The sequence below is a fragment of the Dendrobates tinctorius genome, unplaced genomic scaffold (genome assembly GCF_039654945.1).
Source record: "Dendrobates tinctorius isolate UK_male_01 unplaced genomic scaffold, ASM3965494v1 ptg000156l, whole genome shotgun sequence".
NCBI classification, from domain to species: domain Eukaryota; kingdom Metazoa; phylum Chordata; class Amphibia; order Anura; family Dendrobatidae; genus Dendrobates; species Dendrobates tinctorius.
In genome coordinates, this window is record NW_027361823.1 from 24,074,826 (window position 1) to 24,100,930 (window position 26,105).

General features: G+C 41.7%; 1 protein-coding gene across 17 annotated transcripts in view; it reads right to left on the reverse strand.

Moving 5' to 3' along the window:
* The window catches only part of ANK3 (ankyrin 3), an 891,037-nt gene that overhangs the window by 323,030 nt on the left and 541,902 nt on the right, over window positions 1–26,105 (reverse strand). For all 17 annotated transcript variants that reach the window (XM_073548271.1, XM_073548272.1, XM_073548270.1 and 14 more), the window contains 3 exons: window positions 12,002–12,106; window positions 10,605–10,703; window positions 3,156–3,254 (listed from right to left, as the gene is read on the reverse strand). In XM_073548271.1, coding sequence (XP_073404372.1) covers window positions 3,156–3,254; window positions 10,605–10,703; window positions 12,002–12,106 — 303 coding nt within the window. The remainder of the gene's footprint in view (window positions 1–3,155; window positions 3,255–10,604; window positions 10,704–12,001; window positions 12,107–26,105) is intronic.

The window sequence follows — 26,105 nt, forward strand, 5'->3', positions numbered from 1 at the left end:
AATATGTTTGAGTCCCTGAGGCTGCATGTCTCGTCACTGTTCATGCAGGGATTGCATGTTTGTGAGGTAATCCCTGCATGTGTTGTGGCTGTCGAACAGATGGGAGACATGCAGCCGCGGGGACTCTAACATATTATTCAAGCATTCCGAAGTCACTCGGTTAGCACCTGAGCATGCTCAGATAATACCTTATCCAAGCACATACAATCATCCCTAGTCCTTATGTTTACTTTTGACACAGGACTGCACAAGACGTTAATTCGGTTTATCTCCACAAATTTGAACACTACAGAGTTAAAAAAAACTGTTTATGTGTCTATTATTAAAAAAAAATAGAAAAAGTCACCACTATTAAAAAACAAAACAAAAAACAAATCCATTGCGACCCATCTCAATTTCTACAAGAGCCCACCTGTATGTTGAAAGTAGGGCCCATACTGTGACCCAAAGAGGCTGGAGGGGAGGAACACATTACAAAGATGTATGCCAGGGCCTTTGTATTAGGGTGGGATATCAGTTAGTGGGGGAACCTAGTAGGTATCTGAAGATGATACACTATGATACAACTCTGATTAGAACTGATCAGAGTGTCAGCAAATTGTGATCCAATTTTCTCAGATGAGAAGATGGAGAAACAAATGTCATCTGAGTGCAGTCCGATGTTTCCACAGAGTCATTGACTTGCATGGCCGACTGTGATCCAAATATTCAATCTACCTTGGGCATGCAGTAATTATTTCCTCTGACAGACTCTGTCCTAGGAAAAAAATGGAAGATATGCACGGTCCCAAAGACTAACATTGGTCCAAGTGCGATCCGATGTTTTGTTGGATCTCGTTCAGATCGAAAATACGGTAATTTGCACCTGCCCTTAGAGAGTACAATTGTGTTTCATTTTGTTTCACCAGTCTCTGGGCCGGTTCTTACCAGTGTCACGCAGGTGTCCTATGGCAGGAGGGTTAAACATAAGTGAACACAGAAGTGATTTTCCAAACTTACCCATGTACTGTACATCTATCTCATACGAAATATTCAAAAGACTTGGCGAAATTATTGTAATATATAACCTCTTTAAAATGTAAGACATCACCCCCCCCCCCCAAACAATCAAGATAATGGCAGGCGGTGTAGTTGCTATGGGGGGTCTAGAAAGAAGAAGAAGAGGTTGAGCACTGGTTGGCCTCACCTACTTGGTGGTAGTAAAAACTTGTGTACGACTCCATTCTACATAGCAGCCACCAAGATCATGCTGAGAACTCAACGGAAGGAAAAAAATTCAGCGCCATAATGTTGGTTCCAATTTTATCTCTGTCATGGGGCCTGCTCTATTCAAAGGAAATCACTTTAAACTAAATACCTACATCATTGAAAAGGATCTAAGTTTTTAAAAATAGACTTTTAAATCACAACAGAACATACAGAGGGCTCGGAAAGTATTCAGACCCCTTTAAATTTTTCACCCATTGTTTCATTGCAGCCATTTGGTAAATTCAATAAAGTTCATTTTTTTCTCATTAATGCACACTCTGCACCCCATCTTGACTGAAAAAAAAACAGAAGTGTAGAAATTTTTGCAAATTTATTAAAAAAGAAAAACTGAAATATCACATGGTCATAAGTATTCAGACCCCTTGCTCAGACACTAATTTTTAAGTCACATGCTGTCCATTTCCTTGTGATCCTCCTTGAGATGGTTCTAATCCTTCATTGGAGTCCAGCTGTGTTTAATTAAACTGATAGGACTTTATTTGAAAAGGCACACACCTGTCTATATAAGACCTCACAGCTCACAGTGCATGTCAGACCAAATGAGATTCATGATGTCAAAGGAACTGGCCAAGGAGCTCAGAGACAGAATTGTGGCAAGGCACAGATCTGACCAAGGTTACAAAATAATTTCTGCAGTACTCAAGGTTCCTAAGAGCACATAGGCCTTCATAATCCTTAAATGGAAGAAGTTTGGGACCACCAGAAGTCTTCCTAGATCTGGCCGTCCAGCCAAACTGAGCAATTGTGGGAGAAGAGCCTTTGTGAGAGAGATAAAGAAGAACCCCAAGATCACTGTGGCTGAGCTACACAGATGCAGTAGGGAGATGGGAGAAAGTTCCACAAAGTCAACTATCACTGCAGCCCTCCACCAGTCGGGCCTTTATAGCACAGTGGCCAACGGAAGCCTCTTCTCAGTGCCAGACATATGAAAGCCCGCATAGAGTTTGGTAAAAACACATGAAGGACTCCCAGACTATGAGAAATAAGATTCTCTGGTCTGATGAGACGAAGATAGAACTTTTTGATAATAATTCTAAGTGGTATGTGTGGAGAAAGCCAGGCACTGCTCATAACCTGCCCAATACAATCCCAAAAGTGAAACATGGTGGTGTCAGCATCATGCTATGGAAGTGTTTTTCAGCTGCAGGGACAGGACGACTGGTTGCAATTGAAGGAAACTTGAATGCGGCCTAGTACAGAGATATCCTGGATGAAAACCTCTTCCAGAGTGCTCTGGACCTCAGACTTGGCTGAAGGTTCACCTTCCAACATGACAATTACCCTAAGCACACAGCTAAAATAACAAAGGAGTGGCTTCAGAACAACTCTGTGACCATTCTTGACTGGCCCAGCCAGAGACCTGACCTAAACCCAATTGAGCATCTCTGGAGAGACCTGAAAATGGCTGTCCACCAACGTTCATCATCCAACCGGATGGAACTGGAGAGGATCTGCAAGAAAGAATGGCGGAGGATCCCCAAATCCAGGTGTGAAAAACTTGTTACATCATCTCCAAGAAGACTCATGGCTGAAGGAGTAGAAACAACTCAAGGAGGATCACAAGGAAATAGACAGCATGTGACTTAAAAACGAGTGTCTGAGCAAAGGGTCTGAATACTTATGACCATGTGATAATTCAGTTTTAATTTTTTCATAAATTTGCAAAAATTTCAACATTTCTTTTTTTTCAGTCAAGATGGGGTGCAGAGTGTACATTAGTGAGAAAAAAAATTGAACTTTTTTGAATTTACCAAATGGCTGCAATGAAACAAAGAGTGAAAAATTTAAAGGGGTCTGAATACCTTTCGCACCCACTGTGTATATAATTATAAATTTCAAGCAGTAAAAGTGTATAAAACACACATTACAGGCATCCGACAGCCTACCTGTGACTGTGCATTGACGTTTGCGCCATTTGTTACCAAAACTCTTACGACTACTGTCTGTCCAGCCAATGATGCTATGTGCAGAGCTGTATTTCCTTTCTGAAAAAAATATGAAAATATGACTGTTTTATATTATTCCCACCTACATTATGTTTTAAAGCATAAATGTTAGAATAAAACAACAGTTTTGCTGCTTCATTGGAGTTGTGTGGTTTAGAAAATATATAATCTTATCCCTTATTGATATCACTAGGTCTATGGTTCTGATGAAAGAAGGAAAACTGTTCTAAATTTTGACCTAAAACAAATTATCATCTGTCCACAGGTTAGGTGATAACTCACTGATCGATCGGGGAATGATTGGTGGGACCGAAAGGGGCACTTTTATTCCGTTACGAAAGGAGCTGCGGATTGGTTGGCCAACCACTGCTGTCATGTCCCACGACTTGGGAAATCATTTAATATTTGCATTGCTTGTGTTGTATCCTTGTTGCTAGGCAGAAGTTTGCCTTTCCCTGTATTTTGTCCCAACTCTCTCCCTGTAGTCCTGTGATGTATGTTTGTTCCCTCCCTTATTCTCCATTTTGTGATCGTCCCTCCATCTGTATGCATCTTCTTACATGTCCTCTGAAGAATATTCCTTTTTACCTGCTGCTTTCATAATAATGCAAGAATTTCAGTTAAAGCATCCCTCTTTTCCTGGAGTCTTCTTACATGAGATCGTGGCTGAGTTAAGCTGTCTGATTAATCGGTATGAACGTGAGTACAGGTCGATACGGAAGGGGCCCAGAAAGAGAGGTCTATCCAGGCACCATACGTTCTACATATCCATGAGTCAGAAAAGTAAAAAGGAATAACCTGCCTTCAGAGACAGTAACTCAAGGTCTGTGCTGAATCTCAGTGGAAAAGGACATTTTCCAGATAGACTGTAACCCAGTTCCTGCCAGACCCCAGCGTGCATAGAAGCCACACTGCAGCTGAACAGAGAGGAATATAACTCCCATCATTACACAGGACCCTGCAGCTGCTCCAGCATTAGATACAAAGTATCAACTCTGTGCAGAGTCTGTGTATTTCCTGTTGCTGAACAGTGGGAAGTATAACCCTCATCATCCACTCTTCCTGCCTGCAATCTAATCATGTCTGAAGCAAGGAATACAATGTCCCTACCAGACTTACAAGCACAGGAAAGAGACCCAGACCCCCATCCACCATCTAGCGAAAGGGGAAAACGTACAGTCAAACCCACATGGAAAGTCATGGAGAATTTAGAGACTGCAAAATGTGAATTATATAGTGATGTGTCTTCAGTATGGAAGAAAGTGCTGAGTCATATAGACACTGCATCAAGGCCTGCTTCTCATGAGTTACCACCAGAGGGAGTCCTAGAACAATTATGCACAGCATACCAAATGTATATGGAGAAGAGTGACCAATACATTATTCTCCTGAAGAAACTGAATCTCCCAGAGACTTTAAACGAATTGCAAGGTTTCCAGCAGCTTAATTCTGAAAGAGACTGCGCTGTATGTGACATTAAAGCCAAGATAGAGGCTAGAATTGCACGAACACCAGATGCATCAACTCGCTCATCCAAATCGTGTAAGCACTCAAAACGTTCATCTAGGTCAAGTTCATCAAAATATTCTACTCTCACTGAGCAGCTTATAAGAGCACGTGCTAAGGCTGAAACTACTAAGGTACAAGCTGCCTTTGCACAAAATAGAGCAGAAATGGACGCTGAAGCGGCACGCATGGAAGCTCTAGAGAAGGAATGTGAGCATGCAACAGCCATGGCAGAATTAAAGGTACTCGAGCAGGCTATCAGTGGGAGTCAAAGAGACAGCGTCAGTTTGTGTGAAATGGAAGCAGAAGGCCCTATTGAACGCACAAGAGACTACGTGCTAAGCCAAGATGGCGAACCGCAGATCATCACCAACACTCCTGATGGTGTTGACGCTTCTCCAGAGTACCAGGATGCCGATCCACTTACAGAATCCTGCATTCAAGGTCAGTACAATGCTCCCAAACTTGAACTTCCTTCATATTCCAGTATGCGCCAAAACCCTGCATCTCACCAAACTCCACAGGCTAATACCTACATGCAACCCAATATGCCGGCAGGTCATTATACCCTCGACAACCACACAGTGCCACCTCTTCAGGTAGCAGAAACTATACCCACCAAACCAGTTGCTGGACTAAATGCATATGCCACTCCATACTTCCCCATGTTTCAAGGCCAAGACGTCTCCACCCCTATGTACAACACCGCTCAGCCTACAATTGTGCATCCTAAGTCAGAAAGAACAGACATGTCCGACTTCGCAAGGTACATGATTCGCCGTGAACTTACTAAAACCGGTCTCACAAGGTTCGACGACCAACCTGAAAATTACAGAGGTTGGAAAAGTGCCTTTAGAACCGTAACTAGTGACCTCGGCATCACTGCTGCGGAAGAGCTGGACCTGCTGATCAGATGGTTAGGACCACAATCCACAGAGCGTGTCAAGAGACTCAGGTCTGTACATATCAGTAATCCAACGGCTGGTCTCATGGCTGCATGGGAAAGACTAGAGAGAAACTTTGGCAGTCCAGAAGCCATAGAGGATGCACTGTTCAGGCGACTACAGAGTTTTCCAAAGATATCAAGCAAGGACAGTTCAAAGTTCCTAGAGCTCAGTGACTTGCTGTTAGAGCTCCAGCTGGCCAAGGCAGACACCCACCTACCTGGCCTCAGCTACCTGGACACTGCTCGTGGAGTAAACCCCATTATCTCCAAGCTACCATACAATGTACAAGAGAAGTGGACTGCAATAGGGTCAAAATACAAGAAAGACCATCAAGTGTCATTTCCTCCGTTCTCCTACTTCTGTGAGTTTATAAAAGACATTGCAAAAAGCGTAAGAACGACCCAAGCTTATCCTACGGAGAATCCAATGGCCCAGCTTCACCTCCTTCTAAATACGTGAGCACACGCTCGAATGACAGAAACCGCAGGGGTCCAGTGTCAGTGAAGAAGACGGATATTCTTCCCTTACCAACATCAGCCCCAGGCAAGAGCAACAAGGGTGAAAAGATAGAGAACCCAAATCGTGAGTGTCCCATCCACAAGAAGCCACATCCCTTAAAAAAGTGCATCGGCTTCAGGAAGAAACCGCTCCAAGAACGCAAGGAACTTCTAAAGAAGTTTGGGGTATGCTACAGATGTTGTGCTTCTACTGAACACCTTGCTAAAGACTGTAAAACTACAATTAAGTGTATGGAGTGTGACAGTGAGGATCACGTACAAGCACTCCACCCATACCGTCCTGACTCTACACGTACTCCTTCCCCCACCACGAGCCATGGCGGGGAGGACGCAGCTCAAACTGCAAGTCATACCACAATATCTTCTTCATGCACAGAAGTTTGCGGAGAAGGTCTCTGGGACAAGTCCTGTGCGAAGATTTGTCTGGTGAACGTATATCCCAACGGTCACCCAGAGAAAGCCGTGAAGGTGTACGTCCTCTTGGATGATCAGAGCAACCGATCACTTGCAAGGCCAGAACTCTTTGATATGTTTAACTTAAAGGGAAATGCTTACCCTTACACCTTAAGTACCTGCAGCGGTGTTACAGAGGTCTCTGGGAGAAGGGCCAGTGGTCTTATGGCGACATCCCTCGACAACACCGTAGAGATACCCTTACCTACACTTGTCGAGTGCAACCAGATTCCATCCAATCGAGAAGAGATCCCAACGCCAGAGGCTGCTCTTCATCACCCACATCTCAAGGGGATAGCAAACAAGATACCAGCCCTCAACAACAGCGCAGATATCCTGATTTTGCTTGGCAGAGACATTCTCCGGCTGCACAAGGTACGTCAGCAAATTAACGGACCACACGACGCACCATTTGCCCAACGCTTTGATCTAGGCTGGGTAATTATAGGCGATGTTTGCATACACAAGATGAAGAGACCTAATAACATCTCCTCTTACAAAACACACATCTTGCCAAATGGTCGCAGCACTCATTTTCAGCCATGCCCACATCATTACTGGGTGAAAGAGAAAGTGAGCAACACCAAGAGGCAACAGGAATCCTTCAACAACATGAACATGCTCCAGCCCTGGGACGAAAACCTCGGGTCAACAGTGTTCGATTCCACAAGTGAAGACAACAAGTTAGCACCCACAAGGGAAGATAAAGAATTCATAAAGGTTATGGACAAAGTATTTGTTCAAGATGACTCCAACAGTTGGGTAGCTCCTTTACCCTTTCGTTTCCCAAGAGCGAGGTTGTCAAACAACCTGCAGCAAGCAACTGCAAGGTTCTCATCCTTAAAACGTACCCTAAAGAGGAAACCAGAGATGGAGAAGCATTTCATTGACTTTATGCAGAACATCTTTGACAGAGATCATGCTGAACCTGCGCCACCACTGAAGGAAGGAGAAGAATGTTGGTACCTTCCATCCTTTGGTGTCTATCACCCTCTCAAGCCTAACCAGATCAGAGTGGTGTTTGACTCCAGTGCTCAGTATGAAGGCCTCTCTCTCAACAACCTGCTACTAACTGGACCCAACCTGAACAACAGCCTCCTTGGAGTATTGATCCGCTTCAGACAAGAAGCTGTTGCTATAATGGCCGACATTCGGCAGATGTTTCATTGCTTCATCATGAAGGAAGACAGCAGAAACTATCTTAGGTTCCTATGGCACAAAGACAACAATGTCAACAATCAAGTCATAGACTACTGGATGAAGGTCCATGTCTTCGGCAACAGTCCTTCACCTGCTGTGACGATCTACGGACTGAGACGGACAACCCAGGAAGGTGAGAAAGAGTACGGATCCGATGCTCGTCAATTCGTAGAGAAGAACTTCTACGTAGACGATGGGCTCAAGTCCTTGCGCACAAGTGAAGAGGCAATTGACCTACTCTCCAGGACACAGGAAATGCTATCCACATCAAACCTCAGACTCCACAAGATCATCTCTAACAGTCAAGAGGTAATGAGCGCGTTTCCATCTGAGGACCATGCCACGAACCTAAAGGACCTCAACCTAGGTTCTGATGTTCCTCCCTCACAGCGCAGCCTTGGTCTACTGTGGGATATCAAACAGGACACCTTCACCTTCCAAGTGTCGCCCTGTGACAAACCCTTTACCAAACGAGGAGTCCTATCTGTCATAAACAGCATCTACGATCATCTCGGGTTTGTAGCACCCATCACTATTCAAGGCAAGATACTGTTAAGACAGCTCACTGCCGAGAACACCGATTGGGACACCCCGCTGACGACTCAGAAACAGCAAAGGTGGGAGACATGGAAGAAGTCATTGAAGTTCTTAGAGCAACTCCAAGTCCCACGTTGTTATTCTCCAAGATCATCTTTGGCTGCAATCAGAAGAGAAGTTCATATTTTCTGTGATGCATCTACAGAAGCCATAGCCGCAGTAGCTTATCTGAAGACCTTAGAAGCTAATAAGGTGCATTGTGGTTTCATCCTGGGTAAGGCCAAATTAACCCCGAAGCCTGCACACTCTGTACCCAGACTCGAACTTTGCGCTGCAGTACTGGCAGTAGAAATTGCTGAAGTTGTAAGAGACTAAATGGACATTGCAATTGATTCCTTTACCTTCTACGGAGACCTTGTTCTCTTAAAAGACAAAGAGGCTCATCGTAACGACTGGCCAATGGGTCTTATCACCAAGGTCATGCCCAGCGAGGACGTAAAGACGCGTAAGACAGAAGTTAAGGTGACAAAAGGGGCTCTACCCGAACCTTCCTCCGTCCGGTCACCGATCTCGTGCTGCTACTGCCAAAGGAGGACGTCACATGAACTGAACATTGCTCCTGGACGTTGCTCACGGCGGGGAGCATACCTACTCATCCCCCAGTTTTATTGAACATTGACATTTTCCATTGGATTGAACTTTGAACATTGCCATTGGATTGCTGGGTTGGTGGAAGAGTTGGCATGTTTGCGGCTTCCCCAATCCGAAGATGGGTTTAATAGACTTGGACTTATCTTCCGGTGTGATCTATGGGTCAACATCGAGTTGGACTTTAAAAATGTTTGTTGTTTATTATTGCATGCATGTTTTTCTTTTCTCTTGTTTTTCAGGTTCGAACGACTTCGAAGAGTTACGGACATCGTGAAATCCAAGGATTTCAGACGGGGAGTGTCATGTCCCACGACTTGGGAAATCATTTAATATTTGCATTGCTTGTGTTGTATCCTTGTTGCTAGGCAGAAGTTTGCCTTTCCCTGTATTTTGTCCCAACTCTCTCCCTGTAGTTCTGTGATGTATGTTTGTTCCCTCCCTTATTCTCCATTTTGTGATCGTCCCTCCATCTGTATGCATCTTCTTACATGTCCTCTGAAGAATATTCCTTTTTGCCTGCTGCTTTCATCATAATACAAGAATTTCAGGTAAAGCATCCCTCTTTTCCTGGAGTCTTCTTACATGAGATCGTGGCTGAGTTAAGCTGTCTGATTAATCGGTATGAACGTGAGTACAGGTCGATACGGAAAGGGCCCAGAAAGAGAGGTCTATCCAGGCACCATACGTCCTACATATCCATGAGTCAGAATAACTGCTCCATTCATTCTCAATGGGGCCTCTGGAAAAAGCTGAGTGCAGTGCTCTGCAGTCCCATCGGGAATAAATGGGGCAACAGTTGAGTACGCAGAATGTCTCTCCATTGTGTCGGGGATAAAAGCGCCTCATTCTGCTAATCAGTGCAGATCCTAGCAGTTGGACCCCCACTGGTCAACCAGTTATCACCTATCTTATGGATAGGTGACTTAAGAGATTGACTGGTAAAAACAAGTTAATAAAAAGTTATTCAAGAAGAAATGGAAAACTCAAAATTAAAAAAGAAGACAGTGATTGCAAATAAAATGGCCATTATTAATCCCTGCCATGTGGAAAAATATATAATGTATACCCATCCTGCTACTGGAGCGCACTATGGATGAAGATCCCAGTGTGCAAAGTCAATGCTGTAGGGAATACGGTGGATATAATCACATCTGGGCCCTAGCCCCTTAGGAGTCCCAAAGGCTTCTCTATCACATAAAGACCAAAGTATATACAAAGAATGTGGTCTAAAAAAATTTGTTGGGAAGAAGCATTTATAAAGTTAAAGAGCAAATTAATTATATTACCAAAGTGTTGTACATGCAAAACTTCAAGAAAGTACATTTAGGAGGAGATTTAGCCCTACAATTAAATATTGATTATCAGCCTCTTGAAATCTCGCCACAACGAAGAAACATTTCCCCATTATTTCAGATTGCAATACTAAAAGGAAGTGGCATCCAACTTGAAGTGTCTGGTGAATAGAGGGGACCTTGTGCTGCACGAATTACGGCTGAGATGTGTACCACAATGCTTTGTCAGGTGGGCTTGTGAAACGTGGTGAATGGATGAACTGAATCTGGACATAAGGCACAAACCTTGGTTGCCGCATCAACATCAACGCCTCGTTGGATGAGTTCTGAGACTATTTCCACATGCCCTTCTTTAGATGCAAGATGGAGAGCGTTCAACCCATTCTGATGAGAAATGCACAATATTAGTAAACGTGTACATCGAAATGAAAATCTATGACCTAATCTTCATTACTTTACATCATATATATATAGTCTTCTTTACTCTCCTTCACCTTTAACACGGTCAATGGCTCCCTTCTATTAAAGCTCCTCTTGTCCCTGGGCCTCTGAGACTTGGCATGCTCTTACAGCTCCTCATCCCTTTACATCTGAACATTTAAAGATGTATTTACTCTGCTTCCTAAACTAGAAACTGCAAGTTATCTGTCATATAGACATGTCCGAAGATAACGTCACTAGTGGTTGATGAGCTTAGACAGCGCCATGTTCCAATCAGAAGAATTTTGCAGGAACCTTTTTAGCATAGAGATTGCCTCTGAAATGTCAAATAAGTAAGATCACCAAAAATTGAAGGGAAACACATGATCTATAGATGATCACAGGATCTGTGTTTTTTAAACAGATGCAGGGCTAATGTTAGATATCCACACTTTAGTCAAGTGCTGATTTTTCAGGTATGTGCACATAACGTCTTTTTCTGGAGGATTCTGTTTGGAATTCTTCTGAAAAAGTGGCAAAAAAAGCTCCTCATAAAATTAACAAAGCACAGCAATGTCAACACTATAGTCTTGTGCCCATTTTCCGTCTTATGTTCCATCTTTTAACCGCTCCAGTTTTAGGAAATCCTGAAACGGTTAAAAGAAGTGACATTCTAATTTTTCAGCTCAGAAGCCGCCGCCGCTGCTCCTGCCGCAAGAACAACGGCTTATTCGCCGGCAAGGCTGCCTCCGAAAAGAAACCGCTGGTAGTTTCCTGAAGTGGCTTCGTCTTGGAAGAACTTGAGAAAGATGCTGTGTGAATGAAGCCAAGTACAACCACTACCTGGTGCTCAGTGGATAGCACTGCAGCCTTGCAGCGCTGGAGTCCTGGGTTCAAATCCCATCAAGGAAAACCTCTGCAAGGAGTTTGTATGTTCTCCCCGTGTTTGCGTGGGTTTCCTCTGGTTACTCCGGTTTCCTTCTTCATTCCAAAGACATACTGATAGGGAGTTTAGATCGTGTGCTAACTGAGTGTCTTCTGCGTGCTCGAAAGATATGTTTGAGTCCCTGCGTCTGCATGTCTCACAGCTGACAGACAGCCACAACACATGCAGCCGCGGGGACTCGAACATATTTTTTGAGCACGCCAAAGACACTCAGCACACGAGCATGCTCCGATAACATCTTATCCAAGCACGTTGGCTCATCACTAATAATAATAATCATTTTTTATTATTATTATTTTTTTATTAACGTGTTTACCTGATTGCAGACATTGATATCCACACCATTTTTTAAATAGTCGAGAGCCTTTTCTAAGTTACCGGCTCTGGCAGCTCTCAGATAACTTGCACTTGTGTCTGACTGCTGCAACACAAAAAAAAAAGAGAAAGCAATAATTACTATTAGTTTTTACCTAAACAAAAAAATAAAACTATTACAAAGCATTAAAAAGTCACAAAAAAAAGTCTCGAACATAAAAAGAAACAAAAAACAGGTATCAGTCATTGGAAATGGTGGATTTAAAGTTCATTAGCTGAATAAACAGTGATGGTCCGCACAGGTCTGCCTCTCTGGTGAGGGCCACATTACTTCTGGGACCTATAGAAAGTGCATGTGAGGTTACAGTTACACTCTTAAAGACCCATAGATATTAGATTAAAGGTTTCCGACCCCGGCGATATTAGAGATACCATCCGACCATCTATTGTCTATGGGAGTCTTATGACTCTCCCATTACAGATCCAAATGCCAAAAAATTTACAGTAAAATGTGTATTTTAAAGGAAATCTGTCAGCAGGACTTCACACCCCAAACTACTTTTATAAACATGTAGCTCTTTCAAATACAAGTCCAGCAATATCTTTACATGGCCAGTCTGTTCCTCTGTTACTGAGAAATCATTGTTTAAATTGATATGCAAATGGCTATGGTAGATTTGAAGCCTTTGTCACTCCAGCTCTATTCCCAACACAGCGCTGTCTCCTCCTGCTTGACTGACGGCTTCTTTGCCTGAAGTCCCACAGCAAATAAGCTGTCAGTCAAGAAGTAGAAGACGGTGCAGGGCTGGGAATAGAGCCTGGAGTCACACAAGCTTCTGCTGGGTGGGAAATAGAGCTGGGGTGACACTGGCTTCAAATCTTCAGCCTCATTTGCATATTAATTCAAACGCCGATTTCTCAGTAACAGAGGAATGGATTGGCCATGTAAAGGTATTGCTGGACTTGTCTTTGAAATAGCTACGTGTACAAATAAATAGTTTGGGATGTGAAATCCTGCTGACATATTCCCTTTAAAAGTGACAAACATTCAGCAAAAAGAAGCATAAGAAAGCACTTTAAGAAAAACTGCTAAGTGATAATTTAGAGATGAGCGAATTTGTTCGGATTCGGTTCCGAATACGATCGGAATCCAATATTGTTTTTGCATTATTCGTCGAACACAGCCGAGCGTCATTAGAGTCAATGGGAGTAGAAATTACCGAATATGTTTGGAACTGATCATAAGACAAACATTCGGCACAAATAGTGTTTGAATATGGCACGAATATGTCAAAATCAGATTCGGGTACAAAAGCCAAACAAATTCGCTCATCTCTATAATGATTAGTGATGAGCAAATGTGCTTGGATAAGGTGTGACTTCGGCGTGCTCGAAAAATATGTTCCGAGTCCTCGCACCTGCATGTCTAGCTGCTGTTTGACAGCCGCAACACATGCAGGGATTGCCTGTTTGTTAGGCAATCCCTGCATGTGTGACAGTGTGGCTGTGGAACAGCTGCAAAACATGCAGAGGGGAACTTAAACAGATTTTTTGAACACTCCGATGCCACTCGGTTAGCACTCAAGCATATCCGGATAGCACCTTATCCCAGCACATTTGCTCATCACTAATTATTAATGATATAACATTTCATCCTAACACTTTTTCTAAACAGGCTCAACACATCCTCCCACACCATCATCATATTTCAAATGATTCACGATAGCAATTATAATTAACAATGGGCACCCTTTAAGCTCCGCAGATAATGTGTATTCATATTTGTCATTGTGTTGCTGCCCCTGACCTGATGTTTATGTCAACAGTGAGCGCACTGCGCCAGACGTCATGGATCCAGTTCACACACGTCCACCCCTTCTAAATAAGGCAATTGTTTCAAAAACAAATGTTCAGCATTGCTCGCATCCTGCTCTGGGACAGGGGCCAACGGATTGTGCTGCTCAGCACGGACAGAACATACTGGAGGGGATCATGCGATGGATAGTCAAAGAACCCCTTAGATCAGAATCACTTATCTAAAAATATGAAATGCCGTACAAGGTTAGAGATGCCAAAATATTAGTACTCCTAAAATGATTTGCTTTAGAATTTAACTCCAAAAGTGTTGTCTAATTTTTCAGATTAGATGCTTACGGTAAATTATATTTCCAATCATTGCATTAATTTGATAATTATTATCTAAGGATCTAATTAAAATACTCAAATTCTAATTTTGGGGAGGTACAAATTTATAAGCTTCGGAGGTCTCTGCTTTTATTTTTTAGATTTCATAGAATTTAGCAAGTTACAAATAACTGCTATCCATCATACGGAATTCCTTTTGCCACTTCTGAGGTTGGAAGCCTTGCTTTTGTTAAAAATAATGGATGACTAAAACATTTTCCGAAACAATTGGCAAAAAATGGTAAAAAAAAATTATGTCTACAGGTATAAACATGAACACGTAAGATGCATTACCCTGTGAATGGTTATCAATTTAATCTGTGCATGTACCTGTAATCCCCTCCCCCATCAACAAAAAATACTGGTAAAAAAAAAGAGTTTGTAGAGTAAATAGGCTAAGCATACTTCAAGCCCAGTACATGTAATGGGGGGGGGGGGGGGGTGCTGCCCTTGAAGTTGCCCTAAAGAGATCAGCACAGACTAAAGTTGAGGTGATAGAATGAATACCATTTGCACAAGTCCAAAAAAGACTTTACATCAATGGGACTCTACAACATCTAACACATCTTTATTGAATTTTAGGTGTGCAAATTGTCTCTTCAGGGAGGAAGAGGACTGGAACTCTGGGGGTCAACTATTGGAAGGAACGATCCTAAAAGTCGATATTGACTCTTTAACAAACTTTGCTACATGACTTAGGATAAATGCTAAACCAGAATCTCAATTTAAAGACACGGTGCTTCGGGGTGTTGCCCCTCATCAGTGCAAAGTATGAGAGCTGCTTTGTCTAGTAGAAAGCCCCTAGACTGTGGTCTAAGTTGTAATGTTTATCCTCTTGGAGAGTGACAAGTCAAGTCTGGCAAGGCAGATTGAGGAGTCTTATAAGCCATGCATGCTCCTCCGGGAAATTAAATATGCAAATTATCTTTTCAGAGAGGAAGAGGACTACAACAACTCTAGAGCCACCTTTTGGAAGCAGCGATCCTAAAAGTCAATAGTAACCCTTTAATCAGCCCTGCAATATTAGGTTAAGAGCCAAATCAAAATATCAATTTGCAGACACAGTGTTTCGGGGGATACCACCCCTCATCAGTGCAAAGTATAACGATTATTATATTATTGTATTATTTTTGTTAGATCAAAGTGCAAACTCCAATGTATATGACGTAGAAGTTTACCTTAAAGACCTGAAATGCTGTTAAAAGTTCAGGGAAATAAGATCATTTTTTGAAGGTTGTATGAAATTCAAGTACCGTAATTCTTTCTCCTTTTGCTTTTGAGGATCTTTATATCATTAATTATTTTTATGCCTTCAATTACAGATCACACTTTAAAAGATTGAATCAGTAGGTATTTAATTATCCGTATATCTATTGACTTAAATAATATATATAAAAAAAGCAAAAGCAAGTTCTCAAGCTCTTATAAGGTGGAGTAGTATAACTGGCTACATTGTATTGCCTACCACAAAACAAATAGTGACAGAATTAAGACAAACTTTTTGCAGGATAAAGGTAATTTCTAAAAGGGTTTACACTGGAATAAGAAAGAGTAACTAAGCATCTGTCACCCTCACCGATCCCTGCAGATCCTGTTCTGATGCTTACTTGGTTCCTGCTGGTGTCAACTTCCTTATACTGTCTCAATACACTGGAAATGTCCAGAAATCTCCATCGAGACAATCACTCTAGTAATCCACCTAAGATTGACTGAGTAGACGTTTTCTTCCATTTCTATTGTGTAAACATGGGCATTCCTACAAAATATTTTTTTGCTCCCTGGACACACTGTTTGATGGTGTTTGCTACTTGAAAAATTCTGCAAATTCATTGGGGACATTTATGGAAAACAGAAATAATGGAATATAATAAAGCTTAAAAATACTAGTGTGTATATCACTACCGGTGATGTCACCTCAACCAACACCGAAACTGCTGCAACCCACCAACCTACTGTCTCCTTCCCCACCATCCTGTAGAATGTAAGCCCGAAAGGGCAGGGTCCTCTCTCCCCTCTGTATCAGTCTGTCATTGTTAGTTTGATTACTGTAAGTGATATCTGTAATTTGTATGTAACCCCTTCTCATGTACAGCACCATGGAATCAATGGTGCTATATAAATAAATAATAATAATAATCTGACAAACAGGTAAACAGATTAGGCTAGATGCCTGAAATGATCATCCCAAGGCTTGAAAAACCATTCCATGTAGATGGGCTTTTAATCCTTAAATCCATGGCCTAAGCAAAATAACATCCATAACTCAACAGTTCAAAGGAAGTTCTTCTCATCCCTGGATCTCTTATAAGTATGAAACATTGATCTGCAGGCAGTATGGCAGAAAATGGCTTTATGCTGTAGTAGAAATGTGCTGGGACATTTCTGGGCGTATTCTAATATATATGTGAAAAATAATGAGTTGCTAGTCAGCTTTTCTTTGACATGATTTCCAGCCATAGTTGTTACATGTAATATCCAATCTTCCTTGAAACCACCTAGGGGTGTACTGTGTGTCCAATGGACCCTCTCGATAAATAACACAATAACCACAAAAGTCCTTCTGGGGTCGGTCCTACAACACCGGGGCCCATCCACACTGCCCGACGGTCCATGGCAGTTTGTGTCCCTTCCTGCTCCTGGCAGTGAAGAGTGTCCTGCCTCGAGCAAGCCTGCCTGGGCTCTGCTGCAGGAACAGGAAATTCCTTCCCTGTCAGCCTGTTGGACCAGCCCCCTTTTCTATTCCTGAACTAATTATGTACAGCACATTACACATTAGACATAAAACATAACACATAAAACTTGAGGGAACCATTAGGGTGCCTCATGGGCTCAGTGTGTAGGAGAGAGGAGGCAACTGAGGTTCCCCGCCACCTCCTTACAATTTCTATGACAAGGAAGGGGCATCATCCCGAAAACGTTCCCACGGTCTCACGGGTGAATACACACCGATGACCTGCAGAGGCGTCTCCACGTGGATTTGATGTAATAATGATAGGACTATCACTTTGGGTGAAGATTAGGTCTTCCCTTACCTAAACTTACCCATTGATTTGCTAATTTGTTATATGGTATTATGAGAATATCATAAGAAGATAAAAATTATGCAAAGCAATTTGTGTGGTGCGGTCATTTTTTCTATTTCCAGCCAAAGGTCCCATAATTTACAACTAGAATAAAATTTAAAATAAAAATAACAGAAGAACTATAAAGAGGCCTTCCAGTCCAAACTGAAGATTTTACTATACTGCATCTGGTGCCCTTAATTTGAACCTTTCTGCCACCGTTCCATTCTTCTAGAACTCCATTTGCAACTTCCTGTGATTTCTTTGTGGGATAAATTGTTGGAGGCCCCACACATGCTCTCCCTTTCCACTGGGTTTGATGATGTTGGCGCTGCCGCCAGTGCTGGTCCTATCAGAGAGCTGGATGGATGGAGATAATGTGTCCTGCTACACATGAAGAATTTCAGGAACATGACAAGGAGTCCAGATTATGAGTTGGCTTCCAAATTCCAAATATTCACATTCAATAGAGAATCTGTGAAATATGCTGAAAAAATAAGTCAAGGAGGCTTACTCTTGCATTACAGTATACAGGCCTTAAAGGATAAGTTGCCGATCTCTTGGTGCCAAATATCACAGGACACCGTCAGTGAGCTGTTTTGGTGGCAGGAGGTGGCCTGCACAGTATTAGGCAGGTGTATTTAATGTAATGGTTGATTAGTGAATATACTATTTCTCATGTTCAGATGTGCCTAGGTCAAAAGAATCCACCTCAATGTTCTTCATCTCAAAGTAAGAGTCGAACACCTACATCTGCAGATCCTACTTGATCAGTTTGATTCATGTGATCAGTTACTAACCGATTTTCTGTCTCAATAATCACAGTGACTTATAATAATGCAAGAAATTGGGTCTTGGATGTGTTCACAACCAGCACCAGCAACAATCAGGGAACAAAAAAGTCTATATTATTACTTTTCTTATTTCTAATGCAAATAAAAGTTGGGCTCACTGATTTCTCCTCCAACATAGCCCCAATATCTTGTTATACTCCTGCTCTTCAATCATAGCAATCATTAAAAACTACATATAATACACTTGGTATATATAATGGTTTGCGTCATTCTTACTTCTGTATTATTGATTCTCATGACCATATAATATTTGCCAATAATAGGAGGAGATGCCATCAAAGCAGCAAGAAAATGTTCTTCAGGGTAAGGTTAATTTTTCTTTTTCCTAAAATGAGATCTGATTGCTTTTTTAGGAAACACATATACAGTCTTCACATTTTCACATTTTTATGGAGGTGTGCTTCTTTACTATAGAAGCCATTACAGCTGGTTACAGCTTTTCCCTTTTCTGTGGGCTCAAACAGGTATTGTGTTACCAGAATTATGTCGTAAAACACTGCGATAAGTCGCAAAATTTTTGCACAAAAATTTAGTGTGTTTTGGCATTTTCACTCCACTTGTGCCCAGCTCCGCTAAAATGTGCAGAGTTGGGGCGGGTCAGGGGCATGACGCCACAGCTCATTGAACACATGATTAGCGGCAGCATTCCTTATGCCATAAATCTTACTTCAGTCCCTGACTGGAGTAAGATTAGTGGCGTAGAATATCTCATTAAAACTGGGATGAACAAAACTCGTCTTGATGATTCGGGCCCTATGGCTACATCAAGCTCAAAGTCTTTTTTTACATTGACCACGGCCAGGCTAACCTTTCCTTGCAAAAACAATACGTCAACTAAAATCCTAGACGCCTGCACCTAGTGTCCACTGCATCCACCAAATACGTCAGGGCTACTATAATAAAGGAGGTCATAATGCCGATGCGAGACGATTCTTACAAGTTTGGAAATCTTTTCCTTTGTGATTTACATTGAATGTGTAAATTCCATTGAGGAGCGCACTCTTGTAGACAGAAGCAGTCACATTTTATAATGGGCGACCTTGGCAATGACTTTTCATTTTTTTTTCTAGCAATTTAAAAATATTCTTTGCACAGTACAATATCAAGACATCAACATTAGATCATCGTGATGAACACTAAGCATTACATATAAGAGCAGAGCTTGATATGAACCAATTACTTGAAGATGTCACCTCAGCTTTGTCAGAAGCAAGCGTGCACAGATGGCGGAGACGTTATTCATAAAGTGGGTCAGAGGAAAAGGCTGACTTTTGTCAGGCAAATCACTGCAATATGGCGTCATATGGCTGTGCACAAGCTGTGTAGGTTAACATCTGTATTTACTATTAAAGGGGTGGTCCGAACTACAAATTAATTTTCATTGTAAATTCCTATCTATTTAATGCCATAATCTAAACTATTTTCTAATATACTTGAATCCAAAATTCCCTATCCTTCCCTCACTACATTATCTAACTGCTTTTCCTTCTTTTTTTTCTACTTCCTATTTGATGACGCTTTGTTTGAGAATCCAGGGCATGCTACTGAAACAAAGCTTCATCTGCCCCCTCCCTGAAACCTAGCGTCATCAGTGACCTTTGTTTCAGGGGCTGGGCTAAACTCCACTATGTCACTGTACGATGTGCACAATGTCAGCGCGCTCTCTCACCAGCTCAGATTAGCTGTAACGAGCCAGCAACAAAGCACACTGTAAGTGTGTGTTGTCAGAAAACCCGGCGTGCAGTCCAGCGCCGCCCCTGCATACGACATTTCTTGCAAGGTCGACGCTGGTGTTTGCAAGCTGGGTAGTATTCATCTTACAATGTGCACTGACAGTGTGCTCTATAGCTGGCTTGTTACTGCTGATCTGCATCGGCGAGCGCGCACGCTGTCATTGTGCACGTCGCACAGTGACAGAGCGGTGACTTGCCCAGTGGAAAGCAAAAAACAACAAAAATCTTCTATGACACTTGTCAATCGCCTCCAAATATGGCATAGCTCCCTATATTAGTGACCCTTCTAAGCAATCTAATAGAGGTTAGTTGAAAAATATCGCAATCCAGATCCCTTATGTAGTAATGCAATGAATTAATCCACAATCACAACATCCTGGGGAAGAGAACAATAGAAAAAAATGTAGCCTATTATTGAAACCCTCTTTCCTCATAGTTGATCTCAGAAAGCATGTTAACCACAACTGGCTATTCCTTGGTAAGCTGGGGCATAGCATGGATGGGTGGTCTGTTAATAGGTATAACAGGGTCTAAAAGCAAGGATTATAATTCGCATTACAGAGGGTAGGGGCTGGTTTTTGTCTTTCTGTTTCTACTCTCTTATCTATCAAACTGCCTAATTCCCTAAGAGAGAGACTGGACAAGGCATTGAAGAACAACTGGGGAGTTGGTTAAAGAAAGTCCCCGCACCTATAATGCTGGCAGAATGCTAATTAAGAGGGAGTCAAAAAGATGGCAAGTTACAAAGCATGAGAATAAATTCATGGACAGATAAGACTTTTATGTGGACCTAAAAGCAGTTTTGACTTGTTAGAAGTGACGGCAGCAGCACCATGCTTTCCATACGTTTTGTGTCAAAGGAGGGGTACAATTTAAATTCAACTGCAAAGAAAAATACTAACAATTTAGAAAGACTTTCTACTGCCATGGGGAATAGTTGCGGGATACTTACTACAACATTTCAGAACTATTGTAAAGAAAAGCCCATTGTCAAAAAACCAAATGTGAAGAACGGCAACAAAGCAGCGTTGTCCTTAGAAAACTGTGACAAGGGATATCCTACACAGGAGGCCAGCTCCAAGCTGAGCATGCATTTTAGATATTGCAGACATTTTGGGAAGTGTCCAGGCTGCTTGTACAGCTTGTGCTGCCGTCGGCACTTATTGTGAGCACACCGTAAAGGGGAACATGTTTCTGCGCCATTTCCATATACTAATCCTCAGCTATGTGACGAGACAATGGAATGCTTATTAAGACCAAGAATACCAAATCAGAAAAACAAAATTACTATTAAAATATGCTCATTTTATGCTGCCCACTGAATTACGCTGCCCTGGGCACATGCCACGTTTGCTCATATGATAAATACTATTTTAGAGATGAACTTTTAACAATTTAACAAAACGTTAGATAATAATAATTACTGCAATCTATATGTAGAAATGGCAGCTTGTTTCTTGTCTACCTGGTCATTACCTGGCTAATATCCTAATCATGTGGGTGCTTAGCCAGAGTCGCAGCATATTGTTTCTTGGAGGGTTGATGTGCTCATGAAGATCTGATTTTGAGGGGACCGATATTGGACCACATTGCATAGACTGGCCGGCGGCTGTCCTGGCCCAAGCCTGACGGCTGCATAGAAATACATGAAGCTGTCACACTCAGGTAGGGAGAGCCACCGGCCAGTCCAAACATTGCGGTCCGATATTGGCCTGATCTATACCCGAACACTGTAATGAGTGCACTATTAGTCCATTATACAGCACAGCAATCTGCATGGTATTGGGAGGTGCCTCCACGAGGATACCTACATAATACAGAATGCACTGGAATATGCATTTTTCTCTCATGGTATCTCATTAAATGCTTGGTATAAAACCCTCAGTATTTAGTACATCATAAAGACAGGGCTACACTGAAAAATACAGTAGAATATGGCTATGTATGACCTAAAAGATTCCTACTATTTGGGTATCCAGTCCTCCGTGACAATCCTCTGTCCACAATCCTGGGTGCCTCTGCTGCTTACTGGGCCCCCGCAATGTCACAGTGCCTAGGAAGTGGCAGAGGTGTCCAGCATGTCGTTAAGAGAAATGCCAACGCAAAATTGAACACGGCCTTGGTTCAGGTACAATAGTCTTGGATGATGGATTAGTTTATTTTGAATTGTTTTTGCTTGTATGGATGCATGGTTTTTTGGGGGATCTGCATGACATGGCTCCAGAAGAAACCCTGAGTGAAGAATTGATGCATGTCTGGTCTTCTTACAAATTACTTTACAGGCTAGGTTAGAAATTTCTGATCACTGGGGGCCTCATCACCAGTATTGGGGGATCTGCATGACATGGCTCCAGAAGAAACCCTGAGTGAAGAATTGATGCATGTCTGGTCTTCTTACAAATTACTTTACAGGCTAGGTTAGAAATTTCTGATCACTGGGGGCCTCATCACCAGTATTGGGGGATCTGCATGACATGGCTCCAGAAGAAACCCTGAGTGAAGAATTGATGCATGTCTGGTCTTCTTACAAATTACTTTACAGGCTAGGTTAGAAATTTCTGATCACTGGGAGCCTCATCACCAGTATTGGGGTCTCCAACAACCCTGTCCCTCCATACTGAATGTCCACAATATGGAGGAGTAATTGAGCATGCACATTGCCAGTCCATTTACAGACTATACAGCTGTGGAAACATATGAGCATTTTAGTTAGCGGTTTCCTTCTGATCCCTTCACATTGGAGGAAGTGACGGCAGTGGCACACGCTCAACTGTTGCTTCTTCCAAAGTCTTCCTCACAGTGATTTTGCAGAAACTGTGATTTTCAGTAAGTGCATTCTTCTGCTCACTGCACTTAAAACTCATACGGCAAAAATTGAGGATTTATCAAGATTCAGGCAACAACATAACGCAAATATAAAGGCATCAATGAGTCCCAATTTTTCCAATCATTACCCAACTCAACCCAAAATAAGCCCAACGGTGCACAGCAGGTCACTTTATATACTGTAAGTTCCTTCCACTTCTCACCATAATAAACCATACAATAAATTGTTCCTATACTTCATATCTCTATAATCGGATGTAAGGGAATTCTAGAAATAAAAGAACAAGACGAGATCAGATGCAAATGACCTTATGTAGAAGTAGACAATGACATCAGCAAGACTATACTATATGTGAGCGATATATCCAAACAAGTGGCATTACATTACCAGCACGGTGAGGTTCTTTTCCATGATTTAGTCCATTGAAGCTGACAAGCTCCAGATGAAACCATCGGTAAGCGGGGTATCCAACTGAGTGTTTGCATCCCCCCCAACCAGAGCAGTAAATACTGTCCCATTGTTGTATGGCCAGACTTGCACAGGGTCAGCACACTCCTAAATCCACAGCAGTGGACAAATAATGAACTCACTTCAGCTCTGGAATCATAGCACAGACACACAAGAATAGTTATACTAACTGTACCGAGAGCTATAGACATAATTTCCAGCCTTTTTAGGCAATATTAAGTAGTGCAAACCGTTATAGTCTTCACCGAATGTCCAAAAAATCTCTAAAAATCCCTTTAAAGGAGACAGGTCACTTGTTATATATGTACTTTTTACCCGTTCTTCTAAATCTGGCATCATTGTTCTTTAGTTTCTGCACCTCTCCATTCCTGAGATATGGCTCCATCTTCCCTGCATGTAAATCTATCATCTATAGCCACGTAGGCGTTGCCTGCAACTCTTGAATATGGAAGTCTTCTTGAGGACCAGTTTTATAAACAGATTAGATTTATGCATAAGAAAGAGAAGGCAATGTCTCAGGAACCGAGGGGCACAGGAACAAAAAACACCTATTAGTGGCAAATGACATAAATTCTCGTACAACATCCTCATATAATGGACTGAGCCTACTGAAATAAACAGATGAGTCGATTCTTCACCAGTCATTTCAAAGATTAAGAAAAAGGGTAAACTAAGTTCTAACTTCAGCAACCAAGAAATTCATTTATTAGTAGTGATGAGTGAGTATACTGGTTGCTCGGGTTTTACATGAGCATGCTCGGGTGTCCTCCAAGTATTTTGGCGTGCTCAGAGATTTAGTTTCTGTTGACGCAGCTGCATGATTTGCGGCTGCTAGACAGTCTGAATATATGCGGAGATTCCCTAACAAACAGGCATTCCTCACATGTATTCAGGCTGTCCAGCAGCCGCAAATCATGCAGCTGCGTCAACAGAAGCTAAATCTCCGAGCATGCCAAAATACTTGGAGAACACCCGAGCAACACGTATACTCACTCATCACGATTTAGTAGCCAAAAATATATCATCTGACCATCTCAATAAACTGGTGTTTCGGAACCACTCACTTCCCATAAAGGGATGTGAGCCGTACTGGTGACAGGCAGCGGCACAGAAGTAACCCTAAAATTACTACATGATCGGTCCAGACTTAATTTGATAGTTGGACAATATGATACTTGTATATTAATAACTTCTACTTATAGAAATATCTAACATCGCTCTGGAACAGGTACGGCATCTATTGAAATCATCCGGCATCCGTGCACTCTAATGGCCAGTCCTCTAAAAGTAAAAGCCACCGGACTCCGCTCCTGACTGGAGCTAATAGAGGTGATACCACATGGGAGAACGACTATGTGAATGATAACATATCCTATTAGAGCGAATAACAATGACTTATCAAAAACAGACAAGCCCTGTAATTGAGTAATTGATGACGGTTGATTTGCTCTGGATGGTTGTATAGTGAGCGCGACATTTTACTGAGAGCTTCCAAATGGCAATTGGAGGCACAATAAATTATTTGTATTACACTATAACAATAATAATCATACATATTATTATTATAATTATTGAAAGTACTTACTGAAATTAACGTGTATTTTAATACCTAGGGTCTGTGCACACATTTTTGCCATTTTGTCACAAAACCGAAAGTTTCCCATTACATATGAACTGAATGAGATTCCTGAGGTCTCGTGCACATGGTGCTTATTTTTCCTTGCAGATTTCCAGCAGATTTTGAATCTGCAGAATGTCAATTCTTTCAGCGTTTTTGCTTCAGATTTTACCCATATTAATGAGCGGGGAAAAATCTGCAAGTGAAACGCATGTCAAAGACACGATAAAAACTCGACAAAAACGCAACAAAAACACTTGTTTTACGCTGTGTTTTCCTGTCAAGAGATGCACAAATGGGGCAGACATTGGTGACCACTGATATATTGTACATTGTCACTCAGTATCACAGACAAGCACTGATCATCATCATTAAAATGTTCCATAAAACCACACAGTATTTCGGTGTACAAGGCAAAGGATTTTGTAGGATTATAGTCAGGTGTATGGATAACTAATTCTACCAAACAGGTTATAATGATAATTATTTTCATATGCAACAAAACAGGCCAAATTCATTTATCCTACCGCCATCATTTCACAGATGATATGAGGTTTTTATGCTGTAATGAAGTGTTTTTCTTTCTCCAAATATAATGTTACTCATTAAAAACAAAAAAGCACTATATTGGTCTCAAACATCCAAAAATCATTATTGTGATAGTCTTCTGCTACATGTGATATTTAGAAAAAGGCAGAAAGGCAGCAATGTTCTTTTTAGAGAACAGTGGCAATTTTATTGCAATCCTGCCAACAATGTTGTTCAGTGTCCTTATGGTGGACTCTTGAACATTACCATTAGCTAATATGAGAGAGGCCTTTAGTTGCTTAGACCATTACCTTGGGTTCCTTTGTAATCTCATATACTATTTTACACCTTGCTCTTGGAGTGACCTTTGTTTGTTTTGTACTTTTGGGGTTCGTAATATGGTGTTGAATTCCCTCTATTTGAACACAACCTGTCTAACAGTTGATTTACGCAGCATCCAATTCTATTTAGAGATGGTTTGTAATTGTAACTTCTGACAGCCAGATGATCATCAACACCTCTTCTTCTGAGGTCCTTAGAAATTTCCTTTGTTTATCCTATGACAGAATGCCGCAAACCTGTGTTATGAAGATCATTCTTTGATAGCTTTAGATTCTAGTTTTTCCCCTCAAATTATCTGCTTAAAAGGGTTAACAAACTTTCAAGCACCACTGTATGCTAAGTTGTTCTACAGGTTCTTTAAAGAAAAGCCACATCAGAAGCGCCATGTTCATCTTATCCCACAGCAAGCCTAAAAGCAAATAAAGCGAATGCCATGCTAACAGCCTGCAAATAACCGTCGTCGGCATTTCACATAAATTATTCTTTGAT